Genomic DNA, 19,119 nt, shown 5'->3' with positions numbered 1-19,119 from the left:
GCAATCAAATCTACACAGTAGTCAGGTGATGCCCATCAACTAGGAGACTGTTAACTTTACCCATTCTAGAGAAGTGTTCAATTTTGAACTAGATGTAAATATAAATAAAGTAACTATTGGTCCTCTGGAAAGTTAATGACAAAATTATGTTCTGTGCACACAATTTTTATCACTTTTAGCATGTTTAACAGTCCTGGATCACATCAATATAAATGCATAAGGTATTACATACTTAGCATATTTCTCATTTCAATTTTTGCCCTTTCATGTTTTTGGACATTGTGTCTAATTTGGGTTAGGAGTGCCTATCAAAGAACATGGCTATGAGAGACACTATTATCTTTGGGCTAACCTGAAATGAACTTCTCTAAATTGAAACTGAATAGATTAATTCAGGTTTCAAAATGAAAAATGAAAGAACAATGTAGGTTTATTTCACAATATTTCAATAGAATGTATTAAAGAAAAGAACTATAAAAAGGTAAGTCTAATTATTAACATAACCTGTTTGGGACAACTTTTAAAATATAGTAAGAAAAATTTCTTTAAAATATGTTTGCGTAAAATGCAATCAAATCTAATCAGTTTGGCATTAATTAAGCTCTAATAATGTACTTCAGTGTCTCTCCTAAGTAGTGTGATCCGTTTCCCCTTCATCCAGGTCGATTTGTGCACATTATGGTGTCATCATAATTTTAAAACATACTGAGAAAATGACAGAGCTGCAAAATTAAAATAAATGATTAATGGTATTTTTTTTCATGTTTTGTACTAATAGGTATTATTGAGCCTTTAAATTAATAGAGCTGTCAAGCTCATGGGTGTTACAGATCCAGCAAGGAACCAAAATGGAAATTATATATTCCACAGACACCTAAAGATGACACTTTGGAATATTTTAAATTTTAATTAGTAGGTGCAATTGTTTTGTTCCCTGTAACCACGGCAAATTAATTGGAAATTAGTCACAACCAACCCTTTTTTTTAAACAATCTGAGATGAAGAGGTTGGTGCTTTACACCTTAACATTCTTGTCTGGGGGCCAGAAAGCACACATGCAGTAAATTGCATTGTCAATTACAAAAACAACAACTGTTGTGAAATTAGGAAAAAATTATGCACAGGTAAACAAGACTAATTAATACATAAGTAACAGAGGAACACACAAAATAACGCCACTAAACAGTAACGTGCCAGCCTTTGGGTGAAAAAAAAAGGCTTAGAAATACAGATTTATGCAGGAGCACTTATCAATGAAGTCTTAGGTAAAAGGATGCTTTCAGTTTATGTTTTATTTAACTGCTTTTGGAGTCTCACTAGCATCACACCTTGAAAAATATATCTGCCAGAACAGCAATCTGCTTATTCAAATATGTTTCAAGATGACAGAAGACTATTTTCTTTTATTCCTCAAAATATCAAGACTTAGACTTACTAAATAACAAAAGGCAGTATTTTCTTTAAGATTTATCCTTATTTTGTAACTAAATATTAGGCAAAATGCAATTTCCAGGTACATCAAGAAAATACTCCTTGTCTACATCTTCCTGTTAACCATTTTCCAACTGATCATTTATGAGTTACACTTTTTCTTTCATCACTAAAATTACACATGTTCCCTTGTCTGTTCTTCTCCTCCTTCTAAACTAAGCTTACAATTCCTTAAAACGATATGTCTGCAAAGGCAGAAAGTATCCTGTTACAATAGCTGTGTAACTTTTATGAGAACATAATGTTCTTACCAAATTTTCAAAATAAGACTAATTTGCAGGAAATCAACCTGGTGCATTAACTGTTATTTAATACTATTTAAAGTTAAACGACTTAAGGCAAGGGTCTTGGGAGATTCAAGAGTCAGCTAACCCTGGAGGTTTCATGCACTATTCTATTCCGCATGAGTTTTAATATAATTTTCCCTTTAGATAACTACAAAAGATGATAAATAGTATGGTGAAATGAAATCCTTTTCCAGTATGAGTTCATCTGTAAATGATCAGAGGAAAACAGTCAAAGTCACTCCTACATTTTCTATAACACTTTGTCTAAATCTCAAAAAGATGTCAAATGTTGTCCCAACATAAAATAACATGGATTCAGCTTTTTTTTTTTGTCCTGTATAATTCAGGATAACAAGGGAGTTACTCTAAACAACAAAAAGGAAGAAAATTCAGGTGTATTACTGAATATAATAATACTTGATATACACCATGAAATAACTAATACTTAGTATTGATAAACATGATGTGTAGTAATTTTCAGCAACCCTTCAATACTCTTGTGATTTGTAGGAAGCTGGTTTTAGAAATAAGGAAGTAAGTCCAAGATTAAGTAATCCTCTAAAGTCCAGAGGTCACTGATACAACAAACGTAAGAATCTGGACTCTGGCTTTTATTTCTGTTTCTACTCGTTGGGATAGAGTCATTTTGCATAGTAACATTCCTAAGTGTTTTTCTCCTCCTCTCCTTATGGAAACCCCATAAAACACTGCTTTCAAGGAGTGAAAATATTTTTAACCTCAAACTACTTTGAATTTCTGCTAAGTGCTAGAGAAGTTTTTACTACTGCAGTTGTGGAAGCCAGCTTGCTCAAAATAACTTTTGAAATATTGAAACCGAGAGTGGGTTTCAAATAAAAAGGTGACATACAAAAGTTTTCCTCAAATGGTAGAGATTTTATAATACGAAAGTGGTAAGGCTTTGTCATTTCCAATCTGTCTGTAGTTCCCAGGTCTGTGACCAGTTCACCCAGACGGTAGGTATAACGAGACCCACCTGCCGTAAGGATAAGCGCATTCTATCTTCCTGCTTGTCAAATTCGCCCCTTTATCCCTATAAGTCTTTTCATGCACTGCTTATGTTTAGGCTTCAGTAGCTGCTTGTCAGGAAACATTGTTCTATCCACACTTTGCCTTTAAAAATATTTACTGTATCTTCAGTAACCAAGAGAGATGTAAGCACATAAACTATGGGAAAAGGTAATCCACCTGATATTACCATATTTCCTAATAAGATGTTATGTGGAATTCTCCTTTAAATGGTATTCTCAAGCAGAAAGGCCTTTCATGATATTCAACCTTACAAGGGGGTTGAAAAGCCATTAAAACAATCTCTTTCTTAAAACGGTTTAATTTGCTCCTTAACTGCTAAGTGCGCTGTGCCTGGTTTGCTGTGGTCAGAGCTGCCAGAGTAAGTCGCGTTGCCTGGCTGCCCGCTTGACACCTGTGCTCCTTTAGTCATGACTGTGCGTTACAGAGCTTCAGAGACCTTCTATTTTCTCCTCCCTGAGCTTTTTATTGTTAGGCAAATAAGCTTAATGAACTGATGACAGGTTTGCGAGTAGAAAAGCAAGTTTGCAATAGTACCAGTCTTGTAACTCTTTGCTTCATGACCTTGAACATATAACTAATCTCACCTCCACTGTCTAGGAGTCTCCTATACAATCACATAAATTACTTGCAATAGTCGTAAAATGTTTGCCTACAGACAAAGTAATCTAAAAAAACCCCGTATCTCATGTGGTCATCCACATCATTACTGCCTAAAGAAATCCCTAAAACTTAACTTCATCTTTACAGGTGAGTAGAAAAATTGATTCCTTTTTTGGTCAATTATTTTCACTCAAGCAAGAAGGTAAATGTGGTCTCAGCTGCTTGAATGCAGGACACAAGAATGGAAAAAAAAAACTAATGAATTTTTCTCAAAATGCATAAGATTTATGACTCAAGGTTTAGGGCATTTCCCAGACTTATTCAGAATTTTTCTGAAAGATACGTAAATGGGGACTATTCTGTGAAATCTGTAAGTTGGCAAGTGAGCACTTCCAGCTAGTAATATACTAATCCAATGGTGAGCATGCGGGCAGATCTCAAAACAGCCAAATTCCAAATCTAAGGAGGGTGGTGGTGTTTTCAGCTCTAGTCAAAAAGCAAGCACACCCTACCCTGTCTCTCCCGTTGAAGGCAATGCAAACACTGCCCAGAATGTGTGGAGCAGCTAACTGAGGACTGCTGCAAAGCAAACAACAGCAGGCAGACTGGGGAAGGAAACAGGGGCATGAAAGGCCGCCAAGCCAGTGACGACCTTCCTGTTTTTCCTCCCCTCTCTTATTTTCCAGGCTGGAATTAAAGGCAGCCCCTAACCTAGAACTGTGTAGCAAGTACAGACGGAGAGCTCCAAGAAAAGCCCTCTTTCTGGTGCAAGTGGTAGGAAATGAAGGACCTGTAGGGAAAGGTCAGAGTGGGTGAGAGAAGCATCTAGGGTCACTTTGCCCCTTCCCCTGGCCCACCCCAATCTCTCCCATCTCCCTAGGGCAACTCCATAGCAGTGAAAAGTGCCTACCACTCCAGTGATGGGAAAGCCCTTCTCTCTAACCCATAAAACTATGGTCCAAAAAGCATGGGCAAATACCTGCTGATTTTTTGTCTCTCTTTATCCCCTTACCACAGGGCCCTGAGGGCAGATGCTCTATCAGGAAGTACATAGCAGAGCAGAGAAACTAAAGTCTTGGATTTCTAACCACAGGAGCCCTGGGAGTCAAAAAACATCAGAGAGGTCCTGGAGTGGGGAGGGCCTCAAAAAACCCAACTCTTGAAGCTGTATGTGATCTCCTGAGTTTACCCCTGTGCTGTGTATGCATAGACTTGACCTTAAGAAGCAGACTGACAACATAGAGAACTGAATTAGATCACCACACAGGTTCAAGACAAGCCTGTGGATCCTGTACATGTAGGACAAATCCAAATAACACTGCAAAGACTTTGAAAATTGAGCTGACACTGAAACTACAACTCACAATCAGCAGATCAGGATTCGCAGCCTGAACCTAACTGGGTCATTTACCTGCTAAAATGGCAACAGTAACAACAATAATGAACCAACATTCCCCACAAGGATTAAACAAGGCCCAGAGTCTCATAACAGGAATATTTACAGTAGCTAGAAGACAATCCAAAATTTCTCAATCTATGATGATCCAGGAAAAATCTCAAAAACTCTCAAGAGGAAAGGCAGCCAGTGATGTAACCCCTGAGATGACAGTGTTGGAATTACCAGACGAGAAGTTCACAGCAGCTCTATAACCATGCTCCAAGAAGTAATGGCAGACACTGTTGAAATGAAAGGTAAGATAGAGACTATCAGCTGAGAAATAGAGGGTATTTTTTAAAAAAGGAACCAAGAGAAAATTTTACAACAGAAAAACTCAACAACTGAGATAAAAGTGAACTGTATGGACTCAAGAACAGCACGGAAATAAAAGAGGAAAAAGTCAGTGAGCTTGAATATAGACAAACTGATACGACCCAATATGAACAATAGAAAGAAAAAAGAGGAATGAAAAAAAATTAACTGAGACTCAGAGATTGAGATACTACATAAATATCTAAAACATGTCATCATAGTTTAGAAGGTAAGGAGAAAGTGTGGTGCTTACATCAGTACCTGAAGAAATAATGGCTGAAAACTTTTCAATTTGGCAAAAGACATAAACCTACAGATTTAAGAAGTTCAAAGAAACTAACACAGAATAAGTAAGCTCAAAGAAATCCATGCCCAGACTCACCAAAATCAAAGTATTGAAAACTAAAGACAAGAAAATTCCTGAAAGCAGCCTGAGAAAAATGATGTATTGCATGTTGAACAGCACGGATTCAAATGTGGACTTCTTATCAGAAACCACATTATGTAAAAGACACCACATGAGGTATGAAGAGGAATTAAGGATGGAATCTTATAATGCTGACAATTAAGTCTGAAGAGCCGGACACAGGCCTGCACAGGTGAAATGCAAGGCTAGGCATTGGGATGGCATTAAGGAGATACCAACAGAGAGTCACAAGAGTGCGAAGGATCAGGCAGAGATTTCAGACAGATGGGGAGTTAAAAGGGCTTCATGAGGAAATTGCTGCTAAGCTTGGCATTGAGGGAACGGATTTTATTTTATTTTTAGTATATATGTATTTATATCCCATCGCCTTCCAGAAAGATTTTGAAGTAATGTATGAAAATACATCTAACCCAAAAGGATAGGATAATTAATTCAGGCAAAATAATAAACTGTAGGTAAGATTAAATGAAAGAAATGCAAACCATGGGTCCCAGAGAACTGCTGGAGGAAGCCACAGGTTTTCTGGGAGCCTGCTTGAAGGCCAGGAGGATGTGTCTACTTCTAAACCACAAAAAAAAGGGGATAGGGATTTTAGGTACAAAATTAAGCAGCATAAGTAGAAAGCCTCTGGAAGATGGTTCCTATGAAGAACGATTGGCTGATGGCAGCCTTGGGAGAGTGATTTAACGCCATGACAAGGATCCCGAATGCTATTCTCTGTGAAGTAACGAGGCAATGAACTTTGAGGCCAGGGAATTAGACGACCCTAGTGGTGCTGCGCAGCAGTCATTCTGGCAATGTGATGGATGGATCTGACTGTAAGGAGGAGCAAGAAATAACGTATTAAATAAAGAGAAATATGTAAATAAGGTGAAAAGAATTTAATTCTGGTATAAATGGCAGCGTTGTAGTTGATTGCTGATACAAGTGACTGAATGAGGTAGCAAAGCATCATGACTAAGGGAAAAGGCATTAGAACCCACTGACCGACTCTACCTCTGACTGTGTGGCTTTGGGCAAGTTGCTTGGCTTAGCTGTTTCAGGTTTAAAAAGCGATTTATGATATGGGAGTTATAATAACTTTACCGACTTCTCAATGCTGTTTTGAGGATTAAATAAATATGAATATGAATATATAAAATGGAAACTGGTACATGGTAAAAGATGTTGAATATGAGAAGCATTAGTGCCATGGTTTCTTTCAAACATTTCCAGGACATCCAAACATTCTGGAAATTCAATCAGGCTTCAGCTACATATTATGAAATTCCTGGGACTAGGAAATCTTAAATTTATAAAATGTTTATCTTCTATCTTAATGTCCTGAGATTTATTTGTATTATTTATGTTTTAGCAAATGATTAAAAATTAAACAACACTTTAAAGTTATGATTATTTAAAATAGTTACACCACACAAATAAAAATATAATAGGTCCCGAAACACTGCTCCTCTTTCTAAAGAGTTCGCATTTTAAAGTTGTGCTGAGTAAGTTCCCTTTGCAAAAACAAGTGTCAAAATGAAGATAAACTCCAGGTAACTGCAGTGTCTAGGGCAATGGGAAGAAGATCCAGCCCTCCTAAGAGAGGGTGCAAGTGAATGGAGTCTGGGCGTCTAGCCAGTGTCTAAGTCAACTAGATGCTGCAGCCAGAGGAGGAACGTGAGATCTGAGTCAGAAAACAGCATCTCACAGAATGGTCCACATGGTGGGAATGGGGACTGAGGGACGCAGTTGCTCTTCGGGCACTAAATGACCAAGTATTCTGTACCAAGAATGAAAGGGGTCAAACTTAAGGCAGCAAGACCACCAGGCTTGGTAGGGACTGGCTGACCACCGGCCAGGGCTGAGCTGAGCCTTGGAAGTACTTAACACTGGAAGCTGAGATGGGTTGAGTGGATGGATCAGAGTGCTGAGAAGTATTCTAGTAAGGAAGGTATACAAGACAGGCAAAGGGACACCAAAACACCTGTCAGTGCTTTGCAGAGGCTGCCTCGACTTCAGCTCTCACTTTGACGCGTCATTATAGTTTACCTGTGGTCATTTCACCATTCCGTACGATCTGCTCCTGACGTCCTTCCCACTCTCCACCTCATGGAAGAAAGCTTCAGGAATCCTTTCCAACTTAATCACAGACAAAGCACCCAGAGTGATATCACATTACAACTTCTTCAGCCTTACTTTTCACAAAAGTATCCCAAGTAACAACTAACACACGACCATTAATATTTCAAAGTAAAAACAGAACGCAGCCTATACGACGTGAAAAATGAATGCATAATTGTTCATGCAGAGGGAGGCGGCCCAAAGAAGTTCTACATCAGAAAACAGAGAGGTTAAATCATGTAAGGCTGAGAAAGTATTTCTTCTCTGATACATTCAAAATTTTTGCTTTGAGGATCAAGTGAATAAAGATAACTGAAAATAACTTCTACATGTATGTATATAGGAAAAATATGTGAATGAATTGCTAGCCAACCTACATTATGATCAGTGAAAGATTTAGTGGAAAGAATTTTTAAAACTGGTTATACTACCCCAAGAAATATTTAAGAAACTCACAAATTCAAAATGCACTTGGTGTTGGCAGCCTAGTGATGTGTGAGGCACAGTGCTATGCTCGAGGTGGGGGCAAGGGGTAGGGCGGAAGAGAGGGCCAAGTTCATAGTGCCTGACCTCAGTAAGCTTATGTCTACCAAGAAGTTAGTCAGAAAAGCTGATAATTTCCATTTAACATAGTTAGTTCTTTGATAAAGCTATGAAGCACTAAGGCTGAGCTTTTAGACTAGCTAGGGTCAGGGATGGGATGGAGTGGAGAAAGGGGTGATGTTCAAAAATGGCTTATGATGAAGTGACAGCATAGAATGAATTGTGTAACTCAACCAAAGAAGAAAGTGTATTTAGTCAAGAGGAAGATACATGGAAATATGGAAGAGAAGTAAGTGATGACGTCAATGAAACAGGAAGCCTGATTCAAATTATATTTTACCAGATATAAAGTAATTAAGGTTTTAAGTAGAAGAGTGTCATGGTGAGATTAGTATTTCACAGTGATTGTTTGGTAGAAAAGCCAAGGATGGATTTAAATACGGGAAAAAAGATGGAGATGGGGAAAGACTGGTGTAGCTATAGCTGGAAGTGACAGAGAAACGAAACCAGCCAAATCTAGGACAATGGGAGTAGGGATAAAAAGAAGAGTCCAGAAATATGACACAGTATCAAGTGGGCACAGTTACTGAATTTTAGGGCATGGAGAGAAGAAGAGGATGACCCAGGCCTCTGGTATAGGAAACAGTGCGCCCCACTAGGTCAGCGTGGTGAAGTGAGGGGCGGGGGCTTTGGAACAGAGTCATTCATTATTCACTGGGTGGGAAGGAGATGGAAGGAGGTGCATGATGAGCCCATTTTGGTTACACTGAATTTAAGGCTTAGTGTGATCACTCCCCACTCAAGGAAGCTTATTAGGCACCCATCCCTTGTAATAAACTGGGTGGGAGGGCTGGGTGGGCAGATACAAAATGAAGTCTGACTTCGTGCAGGGCCTCTCGTATATTACTAATCTTCCTTCTCTCCTCCCCAAGCCACTCTATTTCTCCTCCTCAGAACAGCAACATACTGATGAGAGAGTCAGGAGGTTCGAAGTGGTCAGGAGGAAGGACTGGGGAGGAATAAGACAGACAGGAGAAAACAGTAAGGCTCTGGAGTTCCCCCTGAAGAAAGGCTCTTCATGAACTACTTCAATATAAAGTCTTCTAGGATTAACTGTCTCTTTAGTTTGATACGCTTATTGTTATCAGCACAGCTAACCACTGAATGGTTAACATCCACTCTCTGTTAACCCAGTGACCATTAACAAAACTGTGAACAGAGGAGTACCTAACAAGTTTCTGTTGACTACTTTATAGTGAGATAATTTAAAAGGTCCTAAAAATAACTACAAAGTATATATTGGAAGAGACAGTTTTAAGCTCTTCGGTTTCTGTTTTTCCTGATATTTGAATTTAGGTCTGGTAACATTTGTAAGTAAATATGACCTTAATTTTTTCAATTACTTCTTTATTGCAGTAAAATACATGTCACATAGGATTTACCATTTTAACCAGTGCACAGTTCAATGGCATTAAGTACATTCACACCTTTGTGCAACCATCACCACCATCCATTTCCGAAATATGTATTACTTTGATTGCTTTCAAGTATTAATTGATGTAAGAATCAAGATCCACTATCCCCTGCTTTTCCATTTCATATATTCCACTTAAAGAAAAGCAGAACTTCAGCTGTGCTCTAAAATTGTATCTAAAGCAATTCCTTCATAAATTGGGTATCAGCTTATGGATATTTAAATGCAGCAAAGAATTTTAACATTCTACCAATTTTTATTTTCTGTAGGGAAAACATTGTGTTATTCAGTTGAAGCAAAGAACACTCTTTAGTTAAACGACCCCAATGCTATGAACGCTAAATCTTCCCTTCAGTTAAAGTGAAATTTAAAGTTCAGAACTCTATGTGGTTCTAGGAAATGTAGAATGTGCCAGAATGTGAAATACCAATAATGAACCACAGTCTAATACAGTTCTTGGCCCTCCGGAGACTGCAATAAATGTTTCAAATGAATAAGAGTCTCCACGGAGGGAAAACTAAATATGAGTTATATAAAATTATTATTAATTTAACAATTGTTTAGATTATGAGCATTAATGGGTGAAATGAATATCTTGTTACTAATAAAATGAAGAGTTAACAAAAGAGTCGTTAGAAGTGCTCATGCAAAATAAACTAAAAGTATTCTAAACCACTAATCAGACTTTAATAGACATGTGCTATTTAAAGCTGGACAGCAGCAGTAAGTGATTTATCAAAGGTCACACTCTTCAGGGGCAGGTCACACGATGGCCCGGGACCTTTATGGGTGGAGATCTAGAGTGAAGAGTAGCCGTGAAAAGGGCAGACAGTGGAGCTAGGCTATGTGCATTTCAGTTTCTACTCTGCCACTTTCCATCTGTATGGAATCAGGCAAACTATTGAACCTTTTCTGCCTCAGTTGCTTTATCCATAAAATGAAGCTTATCATAGGGTGTCTGAAAGAATTAAATGTGTTAATACAGGCCAAGTGTCTCAAGTTGTACATGGTACAAACTAAAAGCTTAACAAGTGCCAGATATTATTGTTGCCATTAATCCTTTTTGCCTTAAAACATGGCAAAAGGACTGAGTTTTCCTTCTCCCTGAGAAAAGTCCAAAAGGACGCAGAATACTCATGGAAGGTGTTGAGTTTCTTTGTATTTTATTCACTCTTTTGTGACCCAGGCTGACGAAAAGTGACCTTTCATGAAGACAAGAATATGGCTACTACCACTACCATCCTGCATCAGGACCACCACCACCACCATCACCACCACCACCACCACCACCACCACTGAAACTAGCACCACCATCATCACCACAAGTTTCACTACTGTTTCCACCATCACAACCATACTACCCCCCATCATCATCTTGATCATTGCCATCACCACCACCACCACCACCACTGGCAACAATGAAAACTACACCTTCAATATTCATGTGAGTGTAAATGTGACCTCATAAGTGTCACTGGAAGAGTGAAGAGTAACAAGAAAGATATAAATGTATGTATGCTGGTAAAAGGAGGAACAGGATTTCTTTTTAAAGGATATTTGGAACCAAGTACAGAGATAGCAGAAGGCATAGGAAGTAGCCAGTCTAGACAGAATTTTAGACAAGTTTGTTTTACATTATTACTACAGAATTAATGGGTTTCACAAACTTGGGGCTCAATTAGCTAAAAGGAATATACTAGGAATAAACAAAAAGTCGTATTTATGTCTGTACACAAAGACTGAATGAACTGCATCAGAGTAAAACCACTGGAAACATAAAAATTAAAATTCCTCTTTTAAATGTTAAGTTGTACTCTTTGGAAGCAGCTACAGTTGTTTACACTAGTGTTTAAGAGAATAGGCTGTAATCAAAGAGTCCTGGGTTTGAGTTCCATAGCTGTCCTCTATCTGACCTTGAGTAAGTTATCTGATCATCCAATGCCTCAGTTTTCTCCATCTGAGAAATGGTGATATTCATTATTTAGAGTTCATGTGAATATTTAATAAAAACGAATATATTGTCATATGTCATTTATTTCTCAAAAAAAAAAAACAGCAACAGAATAGTCACATGTAACCATGTGACACCAGCACATAGCACAATGCTTGTACTAATCTAAGATTAAGCCCTCCCCTGCCACTCCCTAACCATTTTCCCTCCCAATCTTAACTATGCAGTAAATGGTAGCCACATTCACAGATGAGAGCTAACCTTGATTCATTCATCTCTTTCCCTTATTCCTACCCCTCACCCCAAGGGAATTTATTACCACATTTTTCCTGTTTCACCTCCAGAGTGTAGCTCAAATCCATTCACTTCCTGGCCACTATCCTTGCCCAAGCTCAGACCACTCTAATAAACCTTAGTACAATGTATTCTCCACATAGTAGCTACGGCGAACTTGAAATATGTAAATCGGATGATGCTATAAGCATTCGATAGCTTCCTACTGCGCTGACAGATGCTAATTCTTTACCATCATTTTTTCTACTTGGTCTGTCCTCTGCCCATCTTTTCTACTGCACCTCTTAACACTCTCACCTTACCTCTAAAAACTCTGGTCACACTATCCTCCTACTGTTTAACATACTGAGCTTTTGACTCTTTCAAAAAGGCCTCTCCCAGATCCACTCAGCCAAAGCATTCTTCATACTACCCCCAGCTCCTCTTCATCATTTTCTCAAAACTACTGCAATCAAAAGTTATATTTATTATATATGTGTTTGCCTTTCTTGCTTTCTTAATTTAAACCCCTATTATTATAATGTAAATTCCTCAAGGATAATTATTTGATTGAATATGTTCTATTCCACATTCTATTATTTCAATGTTTTACGAGTGATCATGGTCTATATTACTCATCATGCTTCCTTTCTTAGCACCAAAAGCAGTACCTAGCATATTATGGAAATGCAATAAAATATTCACTATACAAATAGAAATTTAAATTTGGGTAGATCTAAACATCTGACTTAAATAATATTTCACTGTGGAGAGAACAGCTACAGTGGGTGTTATTCTATAGAGAAGGAAGCCGTCCAATCCCCAAATGAAGGCAGAAGAACAGATGGGTAACAAATTCAGGGAGAATTATGTCTGAAGGTCCCATAAATATTTTCCTCATAAGGTGTTCTGAAGCAAGTACAAGAAAGGTTAAGAGGAACTTTTAACGATTTTGTTTAGTTCCAGAGTTTATAACTCATTTATGGTATCTAAAGGTAACACAAACGTTCAAAAGCTCAATCATTGCCAAGGGCATATAGTGCCTAAAATCTGAATGCAGTGGCTCTGTGACATAAAAAATGGAAAAGAAAAGGTACTTAGCGATAGGTCCAAAGCTTAGATATTGTGATTATTTATCTACAGGAGTATGTGGTTGGTTAGTTGGGGGAGTATATAATATCTAGACATTTTCATTATTCTGTACTCACAGTACATGGGGTCTGCATCCATGGTTCCCCATCGATTTGCATTGGCAGAGACTTGCTAGTCCTAGGGAAAATTTTTCATTTTAAGTTTAACACTGAAATACTTTATGTAACAGACATATCTGATATAAGACAATGAGACCAGGGAACACAAATATGGTAATGGCTGGGCTCTGCCCTAAAGTTATCTCTTTTGAAAGGGATTTGAACTCTTAACTATAAATGAATACCCTGAAAGATATCCTGGTTACAAGAATGGTAAGAGCTTCCTGGTAAATATGTTTATATAAACAAAAATTCTGGGTGCCCAAAGAAAAATGTAGAGCTTATGCTTAATGACACAATCAGAATTCCTACAGCCAAAAGGGCCTTCTTGTTTTCACACCCACATCGCAAACCTGGAGAAAGTGTTTGATGTCTCAGACTTTCCAGTAGCAACACTTTCAGATATATATATATACCTGTACTATAATCTGTGGTTTCACTTCGGGGTCAAAACAAATCTTTTTTCTACAGGTAAAATTTGGAAAACATGCCTTTTCAAAACATTTAAATGTAATACACGCATATAATTGTATTTTATAATTACTCATCATTTATTTTTACAGAAAAAAAGGGTGGGCTTTCTTCTATGAAAGAATTTAAATTAATGATGTTAATAGTGTTTTCACTGAATAATTTCCCTGGTACTTCAGTGCTTCAGTAAAATAAACTTCAGTGTGAACCAGATTAGAGGGGATACAATTTGTATGTCACAAGTGTATCCATGGTCTCAACAAAAGAGAATCCAATTCCAACAGACCTGATAAGTAACAGTGAACCAAAACTTTGTAAATTCAGCCAATTTCCATTAATTTGAAATATATCAGTATTAATCCTTGGTAACTTGAGGCACAGCTTAAACAAGCATCGTTATCAGAGTCTTATATAATTTTAATTAATTTGTACTTATGTCATGTCCACCCCCTTTCTCAGTTAGAGAGAAAGAGCTACCTGATGACCACAGAGGAGCACTGAGCCAGCCGCCGCCCAGCGCTTTTCAGTCCTGTGTATATCTGCCCCATCTCCATGGCTCCTTCCAAGCCAACCACTTCCAGCAGCTGATCACTTAGATCTGAAAGAAATCAGAAGCCGTGTAAGTTACAGTGCATATGCCTATGTGTACCATTTAATGTCATTAGATATTAGGAAAATGAAAAATAAAAGCTACTGCAGAAAGAAGGTTTCTCTGTCACCAATACTGTGCTAAAACTATTGAAAAGATGGCCTACTTCTGAAACTCTCAGTTTAACTAAACCTTGAGGTGCTGTGGGAAAAGATGGGCTGTCAGCTTCTTCTAAAACAAAGTGGGAAGAATGGATTCTGAGCCAAATAATACCAAAAAAAAAAAATACCACTAGTTTTTAACATCAACAAACTTCATGTTATTCCACATGTATATATGGAACATTTATACATCCCACAGCAGACATTTGGCAGCAAATACACATTTCAATACTATAAATAAGGTATGAGGATATGCTGCCAAACATGATTTTGTTCTATTACCCGAACAAAAGACCTTAGAGATCATGGAATTAAAGTTTTTCACTTTAAACATAAAAAGACTTGAGCCCTAAATCACTGAGTGACTTGCCCACAATCATAGGTAAATTTGTGCAGAAGTTCAAGAAACAATATTAATTTCTTGAAATGCTTTTTTTCTGATAAGGAATATGCTACTGAGTTCTTCGAAGTCAATCAGATAATTAGCACAGTACAATCACTATTTTCTTTTTAAACAGGACAGTTCTTAAAAGGCTAGTAGTATTAGTTATTGCTTTTTGAGTGTTTACTCAGTGCCCGTCACTGGGCGAATCACTCTCTACAGATTAACTCATTTGTGCACCAAAAAAGCCACTTTAAGATAAATATGATTATTAGAATTTACAGACAGAGAAGCTGAAAATTAGAGAAGTCAAGTAATTTATTCATACTCACTTACACAGGAAGTGAGAGAGCCAAAATTTGGATCCAACCACTCGGAGGCATAACCACGTTGCTATATGATAAATCAGTCACACCAAAAAGATACTTTAAAAAATTATAGAAACACTTCTCACATAGGGAGGCAGAGAGGGCCTGTGTGAGCTGCAAGGTCCCTCTCCAACCAGGTCTTCACTTGGCCGGAATGTAGAGGATGCACGTGCACCGGTAAAAACTACCGAACCTTGTCTCAGCACACAGCCCCTCTGCTTACCTAGTTATGTCAGGATCCCTGAACCCTGATTTGAAGGTAAGAGTCTAGGTGCACATATATGGTCCTTTTCTACGATGATAATTTCATGTAATCCTATGTATTTTCAAATGCAAAGAAAGCCTAATCTTATTCTAGGAGCAAAAACTAGCTGGAGGGGGTGACATAGAGTAGCTGAGGGTAGGGCATGCCGGTTATACAAGATAACCATGTAACAGTCATAGCTGAGGCTGGATTTCAAGAAAAAGAAGCCTATGTGTGTTGTATGTACTCTACTTTGCACAGAAAGCCCTCATTCCCCACTAATGATTCCACTTCAAGAAGTTCAGAGGTATTCTGGAAAAATGTGTTAAAGCTCAATATTGTAGCTCAGTGTTACAGATCGGTGTTACAGCTCAGTTGTGACAGCAACCTGGATCCGGGCAAGAGACCAAGCAGCACTCGGAGAATTGGAGAATTCAGGTTTGCCAGTGGGCCCAGAAGAGTTAACGCTCCAAGCTCTAGACCTTGCCTGTAGGTTTACATTGGCTTTTATAGGCTACCAGTTTACACTTTGTAACTTCATATGCAAATGAGGTATAACAAAAGTTGACTAATTAGGAACAAGCTTTGTAGAAATGGGCCAATCAGGAGGGAGAGAAATGACCAATCAGGAGTGAGCTCCATGCAAATGAAGTACTACAAATGGGCCAATCAGAAGTTAGGGAAATGGACCAATCAGGAGTGAAGGAAATAACCAATCAGGAATGAAAGAAATAACCAATCAGATGTGAGCCCAGGGAACCAATAGAATTTTAGGGGTAAGTAAGCCGTTTCAGAGGCAAAAAGTGAGATAGAGCCTCTGGGCCAGGGAACCAGATGGTGCTGGCAGGAGAGTAGTGGCCCTGCCTTGGGGTCCTGCCTGTCTTTTTATGGGGCTTCCCACCTCAGTATAAATGATATATTTTCAGCGTAGTTAAAGTGTGGTGAATAGCACTTCGAAAGCTCAAAGTTTTCTAGGCCCATGCTCTTTGGCAAATTTAATATAAGATCTGAAAATAGAAAATGTGGCCAGACCACTACATTAAAGAAAAAAATATTGAAGTATACTTGACTTACAATGTTGCGTTAGTTTCTGATGTGGAGCATAGTGATTCAGTTATACATATATATTCTTTTTCATTGTAGGTTATTACAAGAGATTGAATATAGTTCCCTGTGCTCTATAAGAGGACCTTGTTTATCTATTTTATATACAGTAGTTTGTATCTGTTAATCCCAAGCTCCTAACTTATCCCTTCCTCTCCTTTCTCCTTGGGGAACCGTAAGTTTGTTCTCTGTGAAGGCCACTGTATTTTTTGAAACAAACTGATTTTAAAAAGATATTTTTTAAACTTTAATCTCTAGTTGCAGCATGAGATTTCTTCAAGTAAACACAACCATCTAGCTACTAAATCAAATGTTAACAAGTCATAATCATTCAGAACATTCACCTTGCTGTGCTAAACCCGATTTAGACTTATTTCTCATGAAACTTATTCTGTGTTTCTAGTTTAAATTGATGTCGCCAAGAACAGATGGACAAGGAATGGAAACATATTCTTTCAGCTGTAGCCGGCACTAAAATGTGCTTGGCTCTACAGGCTGGCTGTTAATATACGCATTTCTTAGATATATGTCAACCCAAAAGCTACATTGTGGCAAGCACTAAAACTCCAGATGTGTGCCTGGTGATATTTACAAAACAACAACAACAACCACCACAAAACTGAAGTTCATATTTAGTATTACACATTCTGTGCGGCCTGATCCTCACATAGGTAAAATTTTATGCTAATTTTTGTAGCGATCTGGTTGATGGGAACTATTCTACAAGAAATGAAATACTTTCTCACGACAGAGTTATCTGTGAGCCTTAACTTTTCCATGAATTACAGGGACTGTCTACACCCACACCATATTGCTGCTGTCTACCACTCTCCTTCTGATTTTTTTCTTTCTTTTAATTTGTCTTTGTTTTTTCTCCCTGCAAAGATGCCCTGAAAATCAATTCTACACTTAATAATTGGTAATAAAGACATTTCATATGGATTTAGAAGACCTAGGCTCTCAAAACTTTCATGTTCTTGCTAACACAAAGAACCACAGAGGTAGTGAAATATTTACTAAGTCCGCTGAAGGTAAATAAATATCACAGTCTTTCTAATTAACCGTTTAGATAAAAAGAAAGAAATTCTAAATTTGTGCTGCATATATTTGCTCCCATAACACTTCTGCATTTTTTATATAGCAGCCTGCAATGTCTGTGTACAATTGCTTCCTCTTACCTATTGTCTTTGAGATCAGGGTCCTGACTGATTTTGGATGAAGTGTCTATATAATTCTGAATTCTGTTTCTATATGTGGTATCATATAGAAACATCAAAAACTTCCTCACTTCACATTCTAGCTAAAATTTATTTTAAGTGTAGCCCCCCTTGGGATGTCATAACAACCAGATTCACCTCCTTAATTGGTCTGTTATCTGGCTATTGCTTCCATACTTAAAACCAGGAGCTGTAAATTACAGCCCACGAACCAAATAGCCCACTGCCTGTTTTTGTATGGCTTGCAAGTTAAGAATGGTTTATACATGCTTACAAATGAAAATTGTTTTTTAAAAAAGAATATATTGTGACATGTGAAGGTTACATGAAATTCAAATTTCAGTGTTCATAAATTAGTTTTTATTGGAACACAGCCACACTCATTCTTTTAAGTGTTGTCTATGCCTGCTTTCACACTTTAATGGCAAAGGAGAGTGGTTGCAGCAGAAACCATATGGCCCAGAAAGCCTAACATGTCTACTATTTGAACCTTTAGAGAAAAAGTACCTTAAGATGATGGATGAAGAAGATGTAGTGTATAAATAAAATGGAATACTACTCAGCCATAAAAAGAATGAAATAATGCCATTTCAGCAACATGGGTGGACCTAGAGATTGTCACACTAAGTGAAGTAAACTAGAAAGAGAGACATATACTATATGATTTCACTTATACACAGAATCTAAAATATGATACAAATGAACTTATTTACAAAACAGAAACAGACTCACAGACATAGAAAACAAACTTACAGTTACCAAAGGGGAAAAGGAGGGAGAGGGGTAAATTAGGAGTTTGGGATTAACAGATACAAACTGCTATATATAAAACAAGGTCCTACTGTATAGCACAGGGAACTATATTAAATTTCTTGTAATAAACTACAATGAAAAAGAGTATGAAAAAGAAAACATATATATGTACAACTGAATCACTATGCTGTACACCAGAAACCAACACAACATTGTATAATCAACTAAAATTCAATTTAGAAAAAAGAGAGAAACAGTACCAACCTACGCTTAAGATAAACATTCTGTCTCTCAGTCCACTGAGCACTGCTACTGTAAGTGCTAAATGGCATCACAGTGGCCTGAAAGACATAATGTCCCAGCACTCATTCCTCAGGTATGCACTGGTCTGCAAAACCAGCTCTTTTCAACCGTGGACTCTCACCATACCCACACATACTGGGACGTTTCTCATTATCAGTTTGTGATTAATCATGAAATAGCAAAGCTTCCAAAAAAATTTTATTACCAAAGAAACAAGAGTAGCTTAACATTCAACATTACGCTCAGCCATTGTGTTCGCTGGCTTTCTTGCGTGTGAGGAAAAGCAGCAGAGCCATGGATAGGAAGGCAGAAGGTGCATCCACACCTG

The 19,119-nt window shown here is 37.8% G+C and overlaps 1 protein-coding gene across 1 annotated transcript in view; it reads right to left on the bottom strand.

The window, feature by feature from the left end:
* DGKB (diacylglycerol kinase beta) overlaps positions 1 to 19,119 on the bottom strand; it is a 586,586-nt gene that overhangs the window by 13,497 nt on the left and 553,970 nt on the right. The window contains exons 24-25 of the mRNA XM_072964909.1: positions 14,148 to 14,268; positions 13,158 to 13,218 (exon numbers count right to left, since the gene is read on the bottom strand). Of these exons, the coding sequence (XP_072821010.1) occupies positions 13,158 to 13,218; positions 14,148 to 14,268 (182 nt within the window). The remainder of the gene's footprint in view (positions 1 to 13,157; positions 13,219 to 14,147; positions 14,269 to 19,119) is intronic.

The sequence above is a fragment of the Vicugna pacos genome, chromosome 7 (assembly GCF_048564905.1).
Source record: "Vicugna pacos chromosome 7, VicPac4, whole genome shotgun sequence".
NCBI classification, from domain to species: Eukaryota; Metazoa; Chordata; class Mammalia; order Artiodactyla; family Camelidae; genus Vicugna; species Vicugna pacos.
This window is presented reverse-complemented; position numbering and strand designations above follow the sequence as displayed.